The sequence below is a fragment of the Oryza sativa genome, chromosome 7 (genome assembly GCF_034140825.1).
Source record: "Oryza sativa Japonica Group chromosome 7, ASM3414082v1".
In the NCBI taxonomy this organism is placed as follows: domain Eukaryota; kingdom Viridiplantae; phylum Streptophyta; class Magnoliopsida; order Poales; family Poaceae; genus Oryza; species Oryza sativa.
Genome location: NC_089041.1, coordinates 20,507,018 through 20,526,030, shown reverse-complemented (window position 1 = coordinate 20,526,030; position 19,013 = coordinate 20,507,018). Strand labels below are relative to the sequence as shown.

Sequence of the window (19,013 nt, the reverse complement as noted above, 5' to 3'; positions counted from 1 at the left end):
ATGAAAAATGCACCCTGCTTTTGGACCTGGCCGGAGGAGAGCAACAATGCCGTGCGCGGTGGCGCGATGGGGCGTGGTGGAGGCGGTGCGGCGGCGTGTGTCCCGGCGACGGTGTGCTGTTCCCGGCGAAGGAGCGGTCGTGCTCCTTGGCCGCGGAGGGCAGTCGCCAGCGGTGCTGTCTGGCGACGTGTCGTCCGTGAGGGCGGTGATGGGCCTCGGCTTGGCTCCTTATAGTCCCCCCCCCCTCAGCCGGCGATGAAGGCTAGGCCCGGCGCCCCCGACTGGTGGCGTGCAGATCTGCGCTCCTAGCGGCTGGATCTGGTCGAATCCGTGGCACCGGTGGCAGGCTCTGGCCTCGGACCCCCCCTCCCCCGCGGGACTGGTGACCTTGCCCAACACCTTCTTCCATCCCCATCCCTCCTCCTCCCTCCTCTTTGAGGCGCCCTTGAGCTAGCCAACGAGCTCCTTGCCATAACATGCTTGGCTCTGATCCATCAATTAGGATTTGCCAGTGCCTCTCCCTCTCTCTAGATCTCCTTTTAGCATGCTCCTTGATTGATGGATTAGGTCAGGTCTTTTATGTTAGTGCCTACGGTTTTCTTTGGCTTGAATGGCTACTATTCTTGCAGCCTTCCCTGTTGACGCGGTTGATGTTCTTCTAGCTGTAGGATTCCCCCCTCTACCACTTATCTTTTGTCCAGCTCCCTCTTCGTCTCCACCCTTTTCCTTGGATTGTCCTCAACCACATTGTTCGGCGGCCCTCTCTCCTTTGAGGCTTCCTTCCCTAAAAGGGCGTTGGAGGGCGTGGAACTAGCTAGCAATTTGTTATAGTCGGATTGAAGAAGACTCGATGCGAGCAGTCTCTATGGCCGCAACCCATCGCCGCCATAGACGTACGGACGGCCGGCTACAACACAACACAGTAACTGTAACTGAAGAAGCCGGCGCCACCATTCCCGCCGCCAATATGCTCGCCGCCGCCGCCTCCGTCAAGCTCTCCACGGCCGGGACCGCCACGGCGCCCAAGATGGCATTATTCAAGCCCCTCCACCTCCCTCCCCTCTTCGCCGCCGCCGCCGCCGCCGCCGGGCCACGTCCCCTCTCCCTCTCGGCGCGCCCCCTGTACCGGCAGCAGGACCCGTTATTCCTGGCGTCGCGCGTCGCGTCACCGGCGCCGCCGCCGCCGTCCGCCACCGCCGACGGCGCCCGGCCGGTGGAGGCTGCACCGGCGGGCGCGGCGCCGGAGGAGGCGGCGAGGCGGGCCAAGATCGGGGTCTACTTCGCGACGTGGTGGGCGCTGAACGTGATCTTCAACATCTACAACAAGAAGGTGCTCAACGCGTTCCCTTACCCGTGGCTCACGTCCACGCTCTCCCTCGCCGCCGGCTCCGCCATCATGCTCGCCTCCTGGGCCACCAGGATCGCCGAGGCGCCCGCCACCGACCTCGATTTCTGGAAGGCCCTGTCTCCGGTGAGATCGCATTGACCATGGACACCATCGTCTCCTCCTTCTTGATTCTGTTCTATTCTGAATCTCTGACGCGTTCGTTGGATTTGGGGATTCGTTTTTGCTCGTTGTGGGACGAGCAGGTGGCGATCGCGCACACCATCGGGCACGTGGCGGCGACGGTGAGCATGGCGAAGGTGGCGGTGTCGTTCACCCACATCATCAAGAGCGGCGAGCCGGCGTTCAGCGTGCTCGTCTCCAGGTTCTTCCTCGGCGAGCACTTCCCGGCGCCGGTCTACTTCTCCCTCCTCCCAATCATCGGCGGATGCGCCCTCGCCGCCATCACCGAGCTCAATTTCAACATGATTGGTGAGTGAGCAAACACTCTGCATCTCTCTGTCTCTCCACCTGAAATCCTGGAGATACTTGCAGCAGATACACCAGAAATATCCTCACTTTTTGATTAAAAAAATAGATATTATCTCCAAGAATTCTTCAGAACAAGAACTGTCCATTAACCAAAGATATGTTTTCTTATGTCAGATAAAGAAATATACACCAGCCACGAAAAAGTGCACAATTTGTTCATAAACCTGACACATCACATCAATCTGTTCATCGTGTATTGCTGAAAATTCGATGCAGGATTCATGGGGGCGATGATCTCGAACCTGGCATTCGTGTTCCGGAACATATTCTCCAAGAAGGGGATGAAGGGCAAGTCGGTGAGCGGGATGAACTACTACGCCTGCCTCTCCATGCTCTCGCTGGTCATCCTCCTCCCTTTCGCCTTCGCCATGGAGGGGCCCAAGGTGTGGGCTGCCGGCTGGCAAAAAGCCGTCGCCGAGATCGGTCCAAACTTCGTCTGGTGAGCCTCACATGCTTTTCTTTGTACCACTTCTCACCGTTTCACTGTCACAACCATCACGTCAGTTGAGATTTTTGGGTATCAATTGGGCAAAAAATTTCTAGTGATAAGTGCTTGACCTAAGCTTTCAAACAGTTTCAGCATGCAACACTTTGTACTTTCAGTAACATCACTCAAGTATTCTATACAAAAAGAACCATTATCAATTAATATAGATATAGGATCGTCCTATCACTATCATTTCCTCCTAAGCGGCAATATCTTCTTCAGTTCATTCTGAAAGAGAAATAAGAAGTATCAAAAGATTTGATGATATTTTTGTGTGATAATCCAGCTGATTCATGTGGCCATGGATTTCTCTGTGGTTTTGTAGGTGGGTGGCGGCGCAGAGTGTGTTCTACCACTTGTACAACCAAGTGTCCTACATGTCATTGGACGAGATCTCACCACTGACATTCAGCATCGGCAACACCATGAAGCGGATCTCCGTCATTGTCGCCTCCATCATCATCTTCCACACGCCGGTCCAGCCCATCAACGCCCTCGGAGCCGCCATTGCGATTCTCGGAACTTTCATCTACTCTCAGGTAGATTTTCCGCACATGTTTTACCAAATCACATTTTTCACAAAAGAGCCAATTCATGAACATAAGTCTGAATCTCTAACCAAAAAAAAAACATCTCATTTTTTCAGGCGAAGCAGTAATGGCATAAGCATGGAAATGGCACCCGTTTTCGCCACAAGTCGCGACTCGGTGCTCGGGATGTAACAATGCTATGAGCATATATCCAAGGATCCCTTGTAATATATTAGATCTTCTTTTCTTTTCATTTTTCTTTCTCTAGGTGTAGCTGCCAATGTTTCTTCTGAATTCGTCGAGTTCTTGTACTATGACTATGATGATGTAGAGAGGTGGATCTGCCTAAATAAAGCTGTTAGATTTTTTGCTTGACCCTTTGCTGCTGCTGCTGCTGCTTCTGAATTTTGTGATGTGGTCCAAAACACAAGGTGTGGTTCAGAATGAGTTGGGGGCTACCGGTTAGATCGGAGAGCAGAAGCAGTGCATGCTTGACACACTACGGTCCGGCTTGTTTTGTTGCTGGGTGATGGATGATGGGTACAGGGCATGGCCCTGAAAATCCTTGAATAGTCCCAACTGGCGCTGTGCAATTTGCTCACTGAGATCTCTGGGATGGATTCAGCGTTGGACACTTGCGATTTTCCTTACATGAAATGAGAATTTTAGGATTCTGGAGGAGGCATATACCCCAAAAATGACGATCTGTTCTGGAATCAAGAACAGCTTTTCTGGGCTCCAAAAGGCCAAAGCCTTTTAGCTTCAAATGCTAGTAGAGTAAATTGCCAGATGGATGCACTTTACTACACGAACTTGTAAAAGACTTGTTTCGGTACATGAATTTGTTCGATGCATGTGAAACAAGGTCAAAATGACACATCATAATCAATTTTACTAAGTTATACACTGATTAGGACGAGATGTGCATATGGAGGTGGACATGAGACATGCATTTGTGCTTTATTATTCTTTGTTCTACCCCTTGCACTATTTCTCAGTATTTTTGTGTCTTTCTCCATACAATCTTTAGGCCTTATTAACCCCTTTTTATTGAACAAATGTATATGTACTTAGCATTTTTCTCACACATGTGTTTATGTAGTATCCTAATTAACACTAAAATAAGATTAGCTTTGTTTTTTCTTTTGGCCTTGATTCACATGCACCTAACAAGTTCGTGTATCAAAATGAGCGTTTTATAAGTTTATGTACTAGATTGCTTCCACCTAGCAAGTTCGTGTACCGCCAATGCAATTTACTCATGCTAGTATTTGGAGAAAGCATATAACCAAATGACGGTTTGTGCTTGAATCAAGGATAGCTTTTCTGGGCTCAAAAGGCCAGAGCTGCTTAGGTTCCAATGAAGATGTTTCTTTCGTGCTTTTTGGGAGGATCACTGCGATGGCACTCCTCCGATGTTGCTACTTGCATATCCTTCTATACTTTATTTAACTTGGCTACAACTTGAAAATGAACGCAACCAATCACCACGGCTGTCCGATCCAACAGCATTTTCAGTACAGGAAAACTACAATACATTAGATTTAGGGTGCAATCTTTTCAGCTTATGAACTTCGGGATATGCATACCACGGTTCTCAAACTAGAAATTTTCTACATCAGCATTGCCTGGCTCGCTTTAAGCTATTTATTCGGTTTATAATAATTTAGGAGTGTAATATTTAATTCATTACTATAAACAATTGTCAATAACCTATCCAAATCATGCATGAAGAATGGAACAAGTAATACAATGCTACGAAAACAGTTCAATAACATCACAAGACCAAACATTGCTACGAAAACAGTTTCACTAACGCCACAAGACCAAACATTAGTATCGACCTTCTAAGATAACAATCACAAGACCAAGGCCTATCTTTCAATTCACCTCCATCCATAGTATTCCATACCTTCCATCTCGTTACGAAGATATTGAACAAAACATAGTATAGTTAACCATATACGAAATTCGATCTGAAAAACGGAAGTTCATCAGACTAGCCTCTCAGGGATTCATGTCACAGGAATTCGTTTACGTGGGTCGCTCTAGGATTGCAAACTCGGGTAAGATAACGAAAAACAGACACTGAGGACTTAGGGAGATAAAACTGCCATAAGACAAAAGTCACAATTGCAGTGCCATCTAAAGACATGCATCACATTGGATTCGACGAGCATTAAGCAAGAAAACTTGATTCAGCAGAAAGCCAATCCTTGCTAGAGTAAATGTCAGACGATGATACTTGAATACATGATATGGTCTGCTTAAATTAAGTTCCTAATAACATTGAAGTATGAAGCACAATAGACCCACAACTTCAGTATCCAGTAGGTAGTTTAGAAAAGAGATGTTCCCTTGCCCTTCTTGTCTCCACCAATCTCGAAATGCTTGCACCTCTGTAAAGAATAATAATGTAAGATAGCACCCAACACATCTAAAAAGATACTGATTGATTCATGACAATTTTCAGCTTGAGTCTTGACAATGAAATAATACCTTGATGGGGTGCTGGGAGTAATGCTTGCAGCTTTGGCATTGCAGCTTCAGCACAATCTTCTTGGTGGTTTTTGCCTGAAAACAGGAACCATGTATCATAACATGAAAAATGCACAGCTGAAAGTCAGATACATTAAAACTACATGATGGTTATTGCCACATGTTTGCATTGAACAGACACAAATCATGACACCATATGTTTCTAATGAAGAGAGACAATCACACACAGCACTGCGTAATCACATATAAACTGTCACAATACCTTCTTGTGGAAAACAGGCTTGGTCTGACCACCATATCCTGACTGCTTACGGTCATAACGGCGCTTTCCCTGGGCAGACAGGCTGTCCTTACCCTTCTTGTACTGAGTGACCTTGTGAAGGGTGTGCTTCCTGCACTCCTTGTTCTTGCAGTAGGTCTTCTTGGTCTTGGGAACGTTCACCTATACATAAGAAATATGAAACAAATTTAACAAATACTGGTTATTGGAAAGCACATAGCAGGCCTATAAACAACACAATCAAATGTGCATAATCAGAAGCACATGTGAATCGATATTTTTCGACAGCAAAGACAAATTCAGCAGACCAATGGTTAAAACCTCAATTGGGTCCTCAGGAAATATGCTTATGTTTGTCATCACAAGAATGTCAGGTCTCAAAGATTTCATGCCATCATCGGAGCCCATCAGTCAAAACCAGACATGATTACCAAACAATTTTCGCACAAGATAAAAAAAAGAATTCATCCCACGTCCTCAAGGAAGATGATGAAAAATGTTTACTCCAGAAGTTAATTGCTACTCCCTCCATTCCTTAATACAAGGCATAACTTGTTTGGACTCGGAGAACAAGAAAACCTATAACTACCCATCGTACCGATTTATTCCAGCGCGTTCCAATGCGTGACGCTTTGATCAGTTCATCGCATCTAGTGCCAAAGCAGCATGCACCCGTGTCCTGCAGTTTTTGCGCGTGCATGCAAGCATCCGAGTGGTGGATCCTTTGCCTTTAAACTAATGAACCGAATATCATGAGCTCATGCAACCATCCATTCAATGCTTGCATGCACCAAGTACGGAGTTGAGCAGTTGCCGCCTTGTATACTGGTACTTGAAGAAAAGACGGTTGCGCCTTGTATTAAGAAAAGACTATTGAATGACAGCAATACACATAATCTAGATATAACCCATTACAAAAAAATTCCGCGTTTCAGAGCATGCATCTTAACGACAATAATCTGGTCTCTACCCACAATTGAAAAACAATCACACAAAGCACTCAAGATAAAAATGACATAACTAGAACAACCACCGTGGATATCATTATATCAACATGAAAAAAGAAATCGCTAAAGAGAAACCGCGAAACCGTGTTAAATCTCTAAAAACCCCGAAACCGCATCAATAAGAAACTAGCTACTCCTCCGGCTCAAGATCGCCCCCATCTACAGCAGATCAACATGAATAAAGAACGCAATCCCCCTACAAATCGACCAGAGCAGGGTGCCGTGGACTGGCACGAGGACACACGAGCGCATGATCTTGCCGTCGTGCGGCGGAGAGAGGCGGACGGGGAGGAGGAAGAAGCGTACCATTTTGGCGGCCGCGGAGGGGAAGGCGGGGAGCTAGGGTTTCGGAGGCGCTGCCTTGTCTGGTCGACACGCTGCGGCGAGTGGCGGCGGGGAGGGGAAGGAGAAGGTCTGCGACTTTATACGGGTGAGCTCCTGGAGGCTAGGGTTTACTGGTGCGTGTGCTGCTTTGTGGGCCAGAATGCGCAGCCCATGGGCCATGCACCGTGATGCGTTGCCTTATAGTTGGAATAAGTTCATCTGATGTCCCTCAACTTTACACCGAGTTTGTTTGCCATCCCTTATCCTCAATACCAGAAATCTTCACCCCAAATATACAAAACCGTTCAATTTATGTCCTATGGCAGTATAGATGTCTTGGTTTCACTAACGTGGCATCCTAGTTAGCAAAATAGGAATAAAATAATATGTGAGTCCCACATGTAAGTGAAATAGAAGGAAAATGTGAGACCCACCCATCGGCAACGTTGTTATTGGGACGCCGCAGCCTGAGGACGCGGTGGAACGACTCTGGTGAGGGCACGAAGACGGTGAAGGCGAGGTCTCCTGGTGAAACCCCAAGCGCGTCGGAGTCATCCTCTCCCGGCCTACTTCGTCCTCCTCGCCATCGTCCCCTACAGCGTCCGCCATCACTTCCATATGTCGTCGTCCTCTGCACCCCACCGCCGCCACCCCGCTCCGCCCGCCACAGCACAGCGACGCCCACACCACACCCTCTCTGAGGCGCCGTCGCTCGCCCGCCACCCGTTACCCCTTGCCTGCTCCGCACACCGCCGCCACCGCCTGCCGTCGCCTGCTCGCCCGCCCGCCGGCCTCTCAGGCTAGGAGAAGAAGGGAAGAGGAGAAGAGAGAAGAAAGAAAAGACAAGAAGAAAAAAAAGAAAAAAGAAAAGAGGAGAAGACAGGACGCTGACATGTGGGTCCCACCGTATGCCACGTCAGCAAAACCGGAGAAAATGGATCAATATTGTCTTGGGATCTTTTTTGCACGGTTTATGATAGTTGAGGGGTAGAGATTTTTGCTATCGCGGATTAGGGACCTCAGACAAACTCAACATAAAGTTGAGGGCCGTCAGGTGAACTTATATTCCCTTATAGTTATGAAGTGACTTTATCCCTCAAAATGAGTTCACTTTAGGTCCCTTACTTCATCGCTCCGTCTGTTTTGTGATCTTTTTCGCACGGTTTATGATTAGTTGAGAGGTAGAGATTTTATTGTGGATTAGGAACCTCAGACGAACTCGACTTAAAGTTAAGGGACGTCAGGTGAACTTATTCCCTTATAGTTAAGGAAGTCCAAGTGGACTTTATCCCTCAAATAAGTTCACTTTAGGTCTCTTACTTTGTCGCTTAGTCTGTTTTTCATCCTTATCCGAAAACCATATACAATCCATCCTTCAAAGTGTGCAAACGAGGTCCCTCGGTAATAATATTTCTGGTTTTGGCTGACATGACACCTTCTTCAAACTGTGCAAACGAGCTCTCTCGGTAGCAATGTCTCCGGTTTTAGCTGACATGACGCCTTTGACTAGGGGTCTTCGTCCCACGTGCTATTGACATGACGCTTACGTGGCTATTTGATAAAAATAATAAGGAGGTGTTTGGAATGGACTAAAATTTTTTAGTCCCTTCCAAATTGGATGTTTGGACACTAATTAGAAGTATTAAATATAGACTATTAACAAAACCTATCCATAATCTTGGACTTATTCGCGAGACGAATCTATTGAGCCTAATAAATCCATGATTAGCCTATGTGATGATACAATAAACATTCTATAATTATGAATTAATTAGGCTTAAAAAATTGGGTTAATTGGATACATGCCATTGTAAATTCTTCAGTTTTGAAATATACCATTACTACTCAACTATTTGGAGGTATGCCATTATAATTTTTCAGGTATTGGAAATATACCATTACATACCCCTTGGATATGTCTAACAAAAATTTTGGACCAAATTGCCCCCGTCTTCTTCCTTTGCCTCCCCCATCTCTCCTGTTCTGTTGTTCATCTTCTTCCTCCCGTTTCTTGCTGCTGTGAGATTAGGAGTACACAGTAATAGTCACTTTGTCAGGATCATGCACAAGCAGGGCCGGCCCTAGGGGGGGTCAGCCCGTGCGCACGCCCGAGTCCCCCAAAATTTAGGGGGCCCCATGGCGGATGGGCCATGGCCCACGACGCCCCCAGGGTCAGCATCGCTCTCAGTCCTGAATCATGTATGGTATCGAAGACAGAAGACGAAGAGGAGCGAAGGAAAAGTGAAGCGATCTGACTCCGTTCCCGTCGCCTCGATCACGCCTCGCGTCGCGTTGCAAACGGTAAACGGCGGCAAACCGCAACGCAAACACGGCAATCGGCAGCAAATCGCAGCGGCTCTGCATGACTGGCTGACTACGTCGATTGGAGGCCAACCGCCCGGCGGCGCGCCCTCATCGGCCGATCGGCTGCTCGCGCCTCGCAGTCGTCGTCTAAGGTAATTTTCTCTATCTTTCTTTTTCCTCTTTATAGATCAAAAATTATTAGCTTGTACTACTTAATAATTAATGATTATTTTTTAGCACAACATTAATCATATTGTCAAGAAAATATGTATCCGGTAGCGAAAAAAGAAAACGGAAAAAATGTTCGGATGATTTCATTGAAATTTTAGAAGAAACTTTTGAAAGTGCCAAGTAAGTGTTTATGATTATATTATTTCTCTTTGAAAGTTTTAAAATATTATATATAGATAATTTTATCATATCAAATATTAAATATTACATGTTTATAAGACTATAAATATATATATTAGTTTATGTATATATATAGGGGCCTCCACGTAAGTTTTTGTCCTAGAGCTTGAAAACTCAGGACCGGCCCTGTGCACAAGGCGCGCTCGTCGACGAGCACGTAATCGGTGGACGTGGACCACGCCATGGTGAAGCCGCTGTAGGCGAATGACTCCAGCTGCACCGACAGGGGCACGTCCTTGGGCGTCCGGGTGCTGGACATTCAAGAACGACATGCTCCGCGTCTTGGTTGTTGCAGTAGACCTCGGGGAGGCTGGAAACTGAGAAGGTGGTGATGCGGCCAGCGAAGGGAAGAAGGGAAACTAGATGGTGCAGCACAACACCGCCGTTGCTGGCCGAGAAAGGAGATGTGGAGGAAGAATACTAAGATACCAGATCCAAAAGGGAAAGAAATGGAAGAAAGAAGATGAACAGGAGAGGGTGGAGACAAAGGAGAAGACGAGAGCGATTTGGTCTAAAATTTTTGTTAAACACATCCAAAGGTTGTACAGTGACATATTTCCAATACCTGAAAAAGTTGTAATGGCATGTTTCTAAATAGTTTAATAGTAACGGTATATTTCAAAACTAAAGATTTTATAATGGCATCTATCCAATTAACCCTAAAAAATTTGTCTCACGAATTAGCTCTCATTTATGTAATTAGTTTTGTAAGTAGTCAATATTTAATACTCTAAATTAGTATCTAAAACAAAGACTAAAGTTTAATCCCTGGATCCAAACACCACCTAACAAACAAAATAAAAAACTAAAAAAAAAACAATTACCACACGTGTCTGTAGTCTGAACTAACCCGCACTCATAGTATATGAACATTGCCATGAGCAGCAATGCTAAGTTGTGATTGCTGCCATCCGGTTTTTTTGGGTGGGTTGGGGGGCAGCTTATGACAGTTACAAACTTTGGAATATACCACGGTTCTCAAACTAATTTTTTTCTACATCAGCATTGCTTAGCTTGTTCGAAGCTATTTATTCGGTTCATAATAATATATAATTTTTAATTCATTACTACAAACGGGATTGCGTAGCCTATCGAATCATGCATTAAGGACAGAGCAAGTACTGCAATGCTACGAAAAGAATTCACTAATATCACAAGACCTTCCAAGATACTGAACCACAAGAACAAATGAATTATCTTGCAATAAAATTACGTCCCTACATTCCATCTCTTTCGAAAGATACTGACCAAACGCCAGTACAGTTAACAATACAACATTCAGTCTGAAAAAGGAAGTTCACTAGACTAATCTCTCGAGGTCATATTCATGTCACGGGAAGTAATTAAAGTGGGTCGCTCTATGTTTGCTAACTACTAATCAAAAGACAGCAGGTAAGATAACAAAAAAAGAAAAGGGATACTGAGGACTAAGGTAAATAGAACTGTCGTAAGATAAAATTGCAGCAAAATATAAACACATGCATCACATTGGATTCAACGAGCATTAAGCAACAAAACTTGATTCAGCAGAAAGCCAATCCTTGCTAGAGTAAATGTCAGACGATGATACTTGAATACATTGATATGGTCTGCTTAAATAAGCTCCTAATAACATTGAAATATTGAAGCACAGTAGACCAACAACTATAGTATCCAGTAGGTAGCAAGCAATTTAGAAAAGAGATGTTCCCTTGCCCTTCTTGTCTCCACCAATCTCGAAATGCTTGCACCTCTGCAGAGAACAATTATGCAAGTGAGCATCCAACACATCCAGCAAAATAATGATTCATGATAATTTTCAGCTCTGGAGTCTTGACAATGAAATAATACCTTGATGGGGTGCTGGGAGTAATGCTTGCAGCTTTGGCATTGCAGCTTCAGCACGATCTTCTTGGTGGTTTTTGCCTGAAAACAGGAACCATGTATCATAACATGAAAAATGCACAGCTGAAAGCCACATGCAATTAAAACTACGTGATGGTTATTGCCACATGCATTGTACAGACACATATCACTGCTACATCAATCATGACACCGTACGTTTCTAATGAACAGAGAGTCACACACAACACTGCATAATCATATATAAACTGTCACAGTACCTTCTTGTGGAAAACAGGCTTGGTCTGACCACCATATCCTGACTGCTTTCGGTCATAACGGCGCTTTCCCTGGGCAGACAGGCTGTCCTTACCCTTCTTGTACTGAGTGACCTTGTGAAGGGTGTGCTTCCTGCACTCCTTGTTCTTGCAGTAGGTCTTCTTGGTCTTGGGAACGTTCACCTATACAAAACAAATTTGAAACAAAAGCACTCAGCTTAACAAATACTGAATGTGGAATGGACATCGCAGGCCTATAAACAATAATCAAATGTGCATAATTTGAAGCAAATGTGTGTACAAATTTTTCAACAGTGAAGACACATTCAGCAAACCAATGGTTAAAACCTCAATTGGGTCTCAGGAAATATGCTTATGTTTGTCATCACAAGAATGTCAGGTCTCAAAGATTTCATGCCATCATCGGAGCCCATCAGTCAAAGCCAGACAAGATTACCGAACAATTTTAGAACAAGAGAAAAAAAAAGGAACTCATCCCATGTCCTCACAGGAAAATGATGAAAATGTTCATACTACAGAAGTTTAAGTGCTAATTAAATGACAACAATACACATATAATCTAGATATAACCCACTACAAAATTTTCAGCATGCAGAGGGTCAGCTCGGAAAATACGTCGATCTTCACGACAATAATCTGGTCTATACCCACGATTCAAAGCATTGAAGTCTTGAAGATAAAAATGACATAACTAGAACAATCACCGTGGACATCAACATGAACAAAAAAAATGTCGCTAAAGAGAAACCATCTCATGTTAAAATCCGCTAGACCCCAAAACGCATAATCAAAGAAACTAGCTACTCCTCTCCTCCGGCTCAAGATCCCCCCATCTACGGCAGATCAACATGAATAAAGAACGCATCCTACAAATTGTGAAACACCATGAGAAAGACGGCGCGCGGAGCCGTGGACTGGCACGAGGACAAGCACGCGTGCGATCTTCCCGTCGTGCGGCGGAGGGGAGGAGGAGGAGGAGGAGGAGGGAGAAGCGTACCATTTTCGCGGCCGCGGGGAGGGGGCGGCTAGGGTTTCGGAGGCGAGCGGCGGTGGCGGGGGAGGAGAAGGAGAGAGAGGTCTGCAGCTTTATACGGGTGCGGTCTTGGAGGCTAGGGCTTTACTGGTGAGGGAGATAGAGCCCATGGGCCGTGGTGCCCCGGCTAAGCCCCGCAAGATATTGTGGGCTTGTGGCCGCACTTTCAGCCCATGGGCAGTAGTGCCCCGGATAAGCCCTGCGCGACATTGTGGCCGTTTGGTTGGTAAAAATTTTACTCGTGACAATAGTTTCTAGATTTTCAATGTATATGTGATTTGCACTATATATTTTTTTTACACAGATATGCATTATCCTTGTTCACAAAATCTTACTACTACCAGTTTATCGCAACTTAAAAATTCGTTTCTCGTTGATTCTTGTATAGTAGTATCTCCTGTAAGTGCAGTCAAATCTTGAAACCTTAAAAATTTAATAGACGTAAAAATATTTAAAATATGAAAAGTTATATTGGTATATTTTTTTTTATGAGAAACTCTCTTTCATAAAGTTATATTGGTAATGTTTTTTTAAATATATAGTTTAGTCTTTAGAGACTAGTGGCCCTGCGGCGGTCGCGGCGACGGATCTAGCCTCCCCCGTCGTCGCGGCGGCAGATCCGGCCTCCACCATCGTCGCAGCGGCCGAATCCGGCCCCGAGCTTATGGCGGCTAGCGGTGGAGAGGAGGAGGCCACGCCCCACCACCGCGGAGAGGCGGTAGAGGCGACGGCAGCCGGCGGCGGTGGAGAAGGGAGGAAGAAGGTGAAACCGAGAGAGAAGGAAGAGAGGCGGCGGAGGGGCCGCGCAGTGGGGGAAGGGAGAAGGGAGCGGTGGGGGTGGGGGACAGTAGATTTATATATTCGCCCAAAACATTTTTCGCAGTGGTCCTCCTTACCTACTGCCGGTGAAAATGAGATTTTTCGCTGGCGGACACTTAAGAGGTCCGCCTCGAAAAACTGGCAGACACTTAAGAGGTTCGTCTCGAAAAATAGAGTAGTTTTTTTAGGCATTTCTCTTAGCGTGGTTATCAGCAAAAATTGGTTTCTGCTGGTGGTCCGTAGCCCCCCACCTATTGTTATGTTTTTTTGGCGGTTTTTGCATATGGACGCCAGCGTAAAATATAGGGTAACATCACGAAAAATCGTTTTTTATAGTGTAAAATTGTTATGATGATAAAATGTGTATTGCGGACTATGCTGATGATGTCACTCATCTGAAAACAGAGATAGTAACAAGGAGTGAACACGTTACATATGCCCACTTAACCCTTACGAAAATGTATTCGAGAATTACTAATCTAAATGCTCCACTACGTACAGTACATCGTCGGAGATTAATTGTGTGATGGGCCACAAGAATGAGCTGCCATGCACTCGACTGAATTCTGATGGAACAGGAACACCATACAGTATTGGTACCGGCGACAGCAACAGCAATTGGTTTCTGCTTCTCGCGTTGACAATTTCACTATGCTAACCACCACTTTGTCCACTAAAACGCGCTCATGACCAATGTCAAATCAAACCCGTGGATGAACGTGCACGGCCCGAGTACTCCACCAAGCAAGATTCAGCTGCCGAGTGAAAGAAGAAAAAGCTATTTGCAATTGCTCAAATTAAATCACCTTGGGAACAGATGCAAACCTACAGCTAACACAGTTCGTTACGGTCCTAACCGTATGTTTTTTATACCTCGAGAAATACCAAGTTTTATATAAAAGAAATGGTACCTTCTAATACCAAGAACAGTAAAATTACTCCCAAGTCCAAATACTACAATCCTTCTAAAATAAGTATGATTTTATATTCAAATTTTGTTTTAAAATAAGTACAATCCCGTACTACTTATCACATCAGTTCATCTTATCCTCAATTGGAAGAGTACGAAGCCGGCACGACCCCCGCGTCGCCCTCTCACGCGAGCGGCACAGGGGGTGAACCCTAGCCCCCGCCGCCCCCTCCCTTCCTCTCCCCCCTCGCCGCCGCCGGAGCGCGCCACCGGAGTTCCGCGCGGCCAACTGTGAGGGCGGCGGCGAGGCCATTCCTCGGCGACGCGACGGCTCAGCGTGAGGATGATGACGCGGCGCGTGATAGGTGGGGGCTGACATCAGCGCGGCGCGAAGCTTCGGATCTGGCGCCCCCGTGGCTGGATCTGGCACCCTGCTTTTGGACCTGGCCGGAGGAGAGCAACAATGCCGTGCGCGGTGGCGCGATGGGGCGTGGTGGAGGCGGTGCGGCGGCGTGTGTCCCGGCGACGGTGTGCTGTTCCCGGCGAAGGAGCGGTCGTGCTCCTTGGCCGCGGAGGGCAGTCGCTAGCGGTGCTGTCTGGCGACGTGTCGTCCGTGAGGGCGGTGACGGGCCTCGGCTTGGCTCCTTGTAGTCCCCCCCTCAGCATTTTCAGTACAGGAAAATTACAATACATTAGATTTAGGGTGCAATCTTTTCAGCTTATGAACTTCGGGATATGCATACCACTGTTCTCAAACTAGAAATTTTCTACATCAGCATTGCCTGGCTCGTTCTAAGCTATTTATTCGGTTTATAATAACTAGCATGGTGGCCTGCGCATATTGCGCGGCTAGCATCATTATATTTTCTCTCATATAATAGCATATATGTTTTCTCATTATATTATTATAATATATTACAATGACAACATAATTTTAAATTTTGCAATAACTTTTCAAAACTACTAATGTGTAATAACTACTCTAGTCTCCTCTTCTAATATTTCTTATTTTTTAATTCTGAATTTCAGCTATTTCTAAATTGTATTTCTATATGGACTCTGTTTTTTCTTTTTCTCTGATTAATGTGAGAATTTCTATGCCATGAGAGCGAACCTGAAAGCTCCTTTTTATTCCGAATTTTAGTTGGTTTTAAATTCCAATATGAACTCTATATTCTACTTCTAATATTCCTTATTTTTTAATTCCAAATTTCTATTTTTTTTCTTAATTGTATTTCTATAAGGACTCTATACTCTACTTCTAATATTTCTTATTTTTAATTCCAAATTTCGGTTATTTCCTAATTGTATTTCTATATGTACTCTATACTCTACTTCTAATATTCCTTATTTTTAATTTCGAATTTCAGTTATTTCCTAATTGTATTTCTATATGGACTCTAGTCTCCACTTCTAATATTCCTTATTTTTTAATTCCGAATTTCAACTATTTCTAAATTGTATTTCTATATGGACTCTAGTCTCCTCTTTTAATATTTCTTTTTTTTAATTCCGAATTTCAGCTATTTCTAAATTGTATTTCTATATAGATTCTGCTTTTTCTTTTTCTCCGATTAATGTGAGAATTTCTAGATCATGAGAGCGAACGTGAAGGCTCCTTTTTTTTTCCGAATTTTAGTTAGTTTGAAATTCCTATATGGACTCTATACTCTACTTCTAATATTTCTTATTTTTAATTCCAAATTTCTATTTTTTTTCTTAATTGTATTTCTATATGGACTCTATGCTCTACTTCTAATATTCCTTATTTTTAATTCCGAATTTCAGTTATTTCCTAATTGTATTTCTATATGGACTCTATACTCTACTTCTAATATTCCTTATTTTTAATTCCGAATTTCAATTATTTCCTAATTGTATTTCTATATGGACTCTATACTCTACTTCTAATATTCCTTATTTTTAATTCCGAATTTCAACTATTTCCTAATTGTATTTCTATATGGACTCTATACTCCTATTCTAATATTTCTTTTTTTAATTCCGAATTTCAGCTATTTCTAAAGTGTATTTCTATATGGACTCTAGTCTCCTCTTCTAATATTCCTTATTTTTAATTCTGAATTTCAGCTATTTCTAAATTGTATTTCTATATGAACTCTGTTTTTTTCTTTTTCTTCGATTAATGTGAGAATTTCTAGGCCATGGGAGCGAACGTAGAGGCTCCTTTTTTTTTCCGAATTTTAGTTAGTTTTAAATTCCTATATGGACTCTATACTCTACTTCTAATATTTCTTATTTTTTAATTCTGAATTTCTATTTTTTCTTAATTGTATTTCTATATGGACTTTATACTCTACTTCTAATATTCCTTATTTTTAATTCAGAATTTCTATTATTTCCTAATTGTATTTCTATATGGACTCTATACTCTACTTCTAATATTCTTTATTTTTAATTCCGAATTTCTATTATTTCCTAATTGTATTTCTATATGGACTCTATACTCCTCTTCTAATATTCCTTATTTTTTAATTCCAAATTTCAACTATTTCTAAAGTGTATTTCTATATGAACTCTAGTCTTCTCTTCTAATATTCCTTATTTTTTAATTCCGAATTTCAGCTATTTCTAAATTGTATTTCTATATGGACTCTGTTTTTTTTTCTCCGATTAATGTGAGAATTTCTAAGCCATGAGAGTAAACGTGGAGGCTCTTTTTTCTATTCCTTTAATTATATAATAGATTTAGGAGTGTAATATTTAATTCATTACTATAAACAATTGTCAATAACCTATCCAAATCATGCATGAAGAATGGAACAAGTACTACAATGCTACGAAAACAGTTCACTAACATCACAAGACCAAACATTGCTACGAAAACAGTTTCACTAACGCCACAAGACCAAACATTAGTATCGACCTTCTAAGATAACAATCACAAGACCAAGGCCTATCTTACAATTCACCTCCATCCATGGTATTCCATACCTTCTATCTCGTGACGAAGATATTGAACAAAACATAGTATAGTTAACCATATACGAAATTCAGTCTGAAAAATGGAAGTTCATCAGACTAACCTCTCAGGGATTCATGTCACAGGAATTCGTTTAAGTGGGTCGCTCTAGGATTGCAAACATAGGTAAGATAACGAAAAACAGACACCGAGTACTTAGGGAGATAAAACTGCCATAAGACAAAATTGCAGTGCAACATAAACACATGCATCACATTGGATTCAATGAGCATTAAGCAACAAAACTTGATTCAGCAGAAAGCCAATCCTTGCTAGAGTACTTGAATACATGATATGGTCTGCTTAAATTAAGCTCCTAATAACATTGAAGTATGAAGCACAGTAGACCCACAACTTCAGTATCCAGTAGGTAGTTTAGAAAAGAGACGTTCCCTTGCCCTTCTTGTCTCCACCAATTTTAAAATGCTTGCACCTCTGCACAGAATAATTATGTAAGTGAGCATCCAACACATCTAAAAAGATACTGATTCATGAGAATTTTCAGCTTGAATCTTCACATTGCAAAAATACCTTGATGGGGTGCTGGGAGTAATGCTTGCAGCTTTGGCATTGCAGCTTCAGCACAATCTTCTTGGTGGTTTTTGCCTGAAAACAGGAACCATGTATCATAACATGAAAAATGCACCCTGCTTTTGGACCTGGCCGGAGGAGAGCAACAATGCCGTGCGCGGTGGCGCGATGGGGCGTGGTGGAGGCGGTGCGGCGGCGTGTGTCCCGGCGACGGTGTGCTGTTCCCGGCGAAGGAGCGGTCGTGCTCCTTGGCCGCGGAGGGCAGTCGCCAGCGGTGCTGTCTGGCGACGTGTCGTCCGTGAGGGCGGTGATGGGCCTCGGCTTGGCTCCTTATAGTCCCCCCCCCCTCAGCCGGCGATGAAGGCTAGGCCCGGCGCCCCCGACTGGTGGCGTGCAGATCTGCGCTCCTAGCGTCTGGATCTGGTCGAATCCGTGGCACCGGTGGCAGGCTCTGGCCTCGGACCCCCCCTCCCCCGCGGGACTGGTGACCTTGCCCAACACCTTCTTCCATCCCCATCCCTCCTCCTCCCTCCTCTTTGAGGCGCCCTTGAGCTAGCCAACGAGCTCCTTGCCATAACATGCTTGGCTCTGATCCATCAATTAGGATTTGCCAGTGCCTCTCCCTCTCTCTAGATCTCCTTTTAGCATGCTCCTTGATTGATGGATTAGGTCAGGTCTTTTATGTTAGTGCCTACGGTTTTCTTTGGCTTGAATGGCTACTATTCTTGCAGCCTTCCCTGTTGACGCGGTTGATGTTCTTCTAGCTGTAGGATTCCCCCCTCTACCACTTATCTTTTGTCCAGCTCCCTCTTCGTCTCCACCCTTTTCCTTGGATTGTCCTCAACCACATTGTTCGGCGGCCCTCCCTCCTTTGAGGCTTCCTTCCCTAAAAGGGCGTT

At 44.2% G+C, this 19,013-nt stretch overlaps 3 protein-coding genes, 2 long non-coding RNA genes and 2 pseudogenes across 6 annotated transcripts; 2 read left to right on the top strand and 5 right to left on the bottom strand.

The window, feature by feature from the left end:
* Nucleotides 1-816: 816 nt before the first annotated feature.
* Nucleotides 817-3,268, top strand: LOC107276568 (glucose-6-phosphate/phosphate translocator 2, chloroplastic). The gene is made up of 5 exons (XM_015790617.2): nucleotides 817-1,471; nucleotides 1,591-1,816; nucleotides 2,093-2,315; nucleotides 2,689-2,902; nucleotides 3,010-3,268. The coding sequence occupies exons 1-5, from the start codon at nucleotides 851-853 to the stop codon at nucleotides 3,019-3,021; spliced, it is 1,296 nt and encodes a 431-aa protein (XP_015646103.1). The 5' UTR covers nucleotides 817-850; the 3' UTR covers nucleotides 3,022-3,268.
* On the bottom strand, nucleotides 1,249-2,257 carry LOC136357210 (uncharacterized). Its single transcript, XR_010742400.1, has 2 exons — nucleotides 2,119-2,257; nucleotides 1,249-1,863 (listed from the first exon to the last, which is right to left on the bottom strand). It is a non-coding gene; the product is annotated as an uncharacterized lncRNA (long non-coding RNA).
* Nucleotides 3,269-5,072: 1,804 nt separating the features above from the next.
* On the bottom strand, nucleotides 5,073-7,073 carry LOC107276598 (large ribosomal subunit protein eL42). Its single transcript, XM_015790619.2, has 4 exons — nucleotides 6,986-7,073; nucleotides 5,655-5,834; nucleotides 5,393-5,467; nucleotides 5,073-5,292 (listed from the first exon to the last, which is right to left on the bottom strand). Exons 1-4 carry the CDS (start codon nucleotides 6,986-6,988, stop codon nucleotides 5,233-5,235), a joined length of 318 nt encoding a protein of 105 aa, XP_015646105.1. The 5' UTR covers nucleotides 6,989-7,073; the 3' UTR covers nucleotides 5,073-5,232.
* Nucleotides 6,003-6,074, bottom strand: LOC112939777 (small nucleolar RNA R66; annotated as a pseudogene).
* A 1,863-nt stretch (nucleotides 7,074-8,936) lies between the features above and the next one.
* On the top strand, nucleotides 8,937-10,313 carry LOC112939622 (uncharacterized). The gene is made up of 2 exons (XR_003243414.2): nucleotides 8,937-9,459; nucleotides 9,795-10,313. It is a non-coding gene; the product is annotated as an uncharacterized lncRNA (long non-coding RNA).
* Nucleotides 10,314-11,222: 909 nt separating this feature from the next.
* On the bottom strand, nucleotides 11,223-18,189 carry LOC9271813 (large ribosomal subunit protein eL42). Of its 2 annotated transcripts, XM_015790621.3 has the most exons (4): nucleotides 12,836-12,912; nucleotides 11,821-12,000; nucleotides 11,549-11,623; nucleotides 11,223-11,450 (listed from the first exon to the last, which is right to left on the bottom strand). In XM_015790621.3, exons 1-4 carry the CDS (start codon nucleotides 12,836-12,838, stop codon nucleotides 11,391-11,393), a joined length of 318 nt encoding a protein of 105 aa, XP_015646107.1. In that variant the 5' UTR covers nucleotides 12,839-12,912; the 3' UTR covers nucleotides 11,223-11,390. The 2 variants fall into 2 exon arrangements, 1 of the variants encoding a protein (XP_015646107.1); XR_010742398.1 differs by lacking the exons at nucleotides 11,549-11,623; nucleotides 11,821-12,000; nucleotides 12,836-12,912 and adding an exon at nucleotides 18,115-18,189 and having other exon boundaries at nucleotides 11,312-11,450.
* On the bottom strand, nucleotides 12,175-12,245 carry LOC112939782 (small nucleolar RNA R66; annotated as a pseudogene).
* Nucleotides 18,190-19,013: the final 824 nt, after the last annotated feature.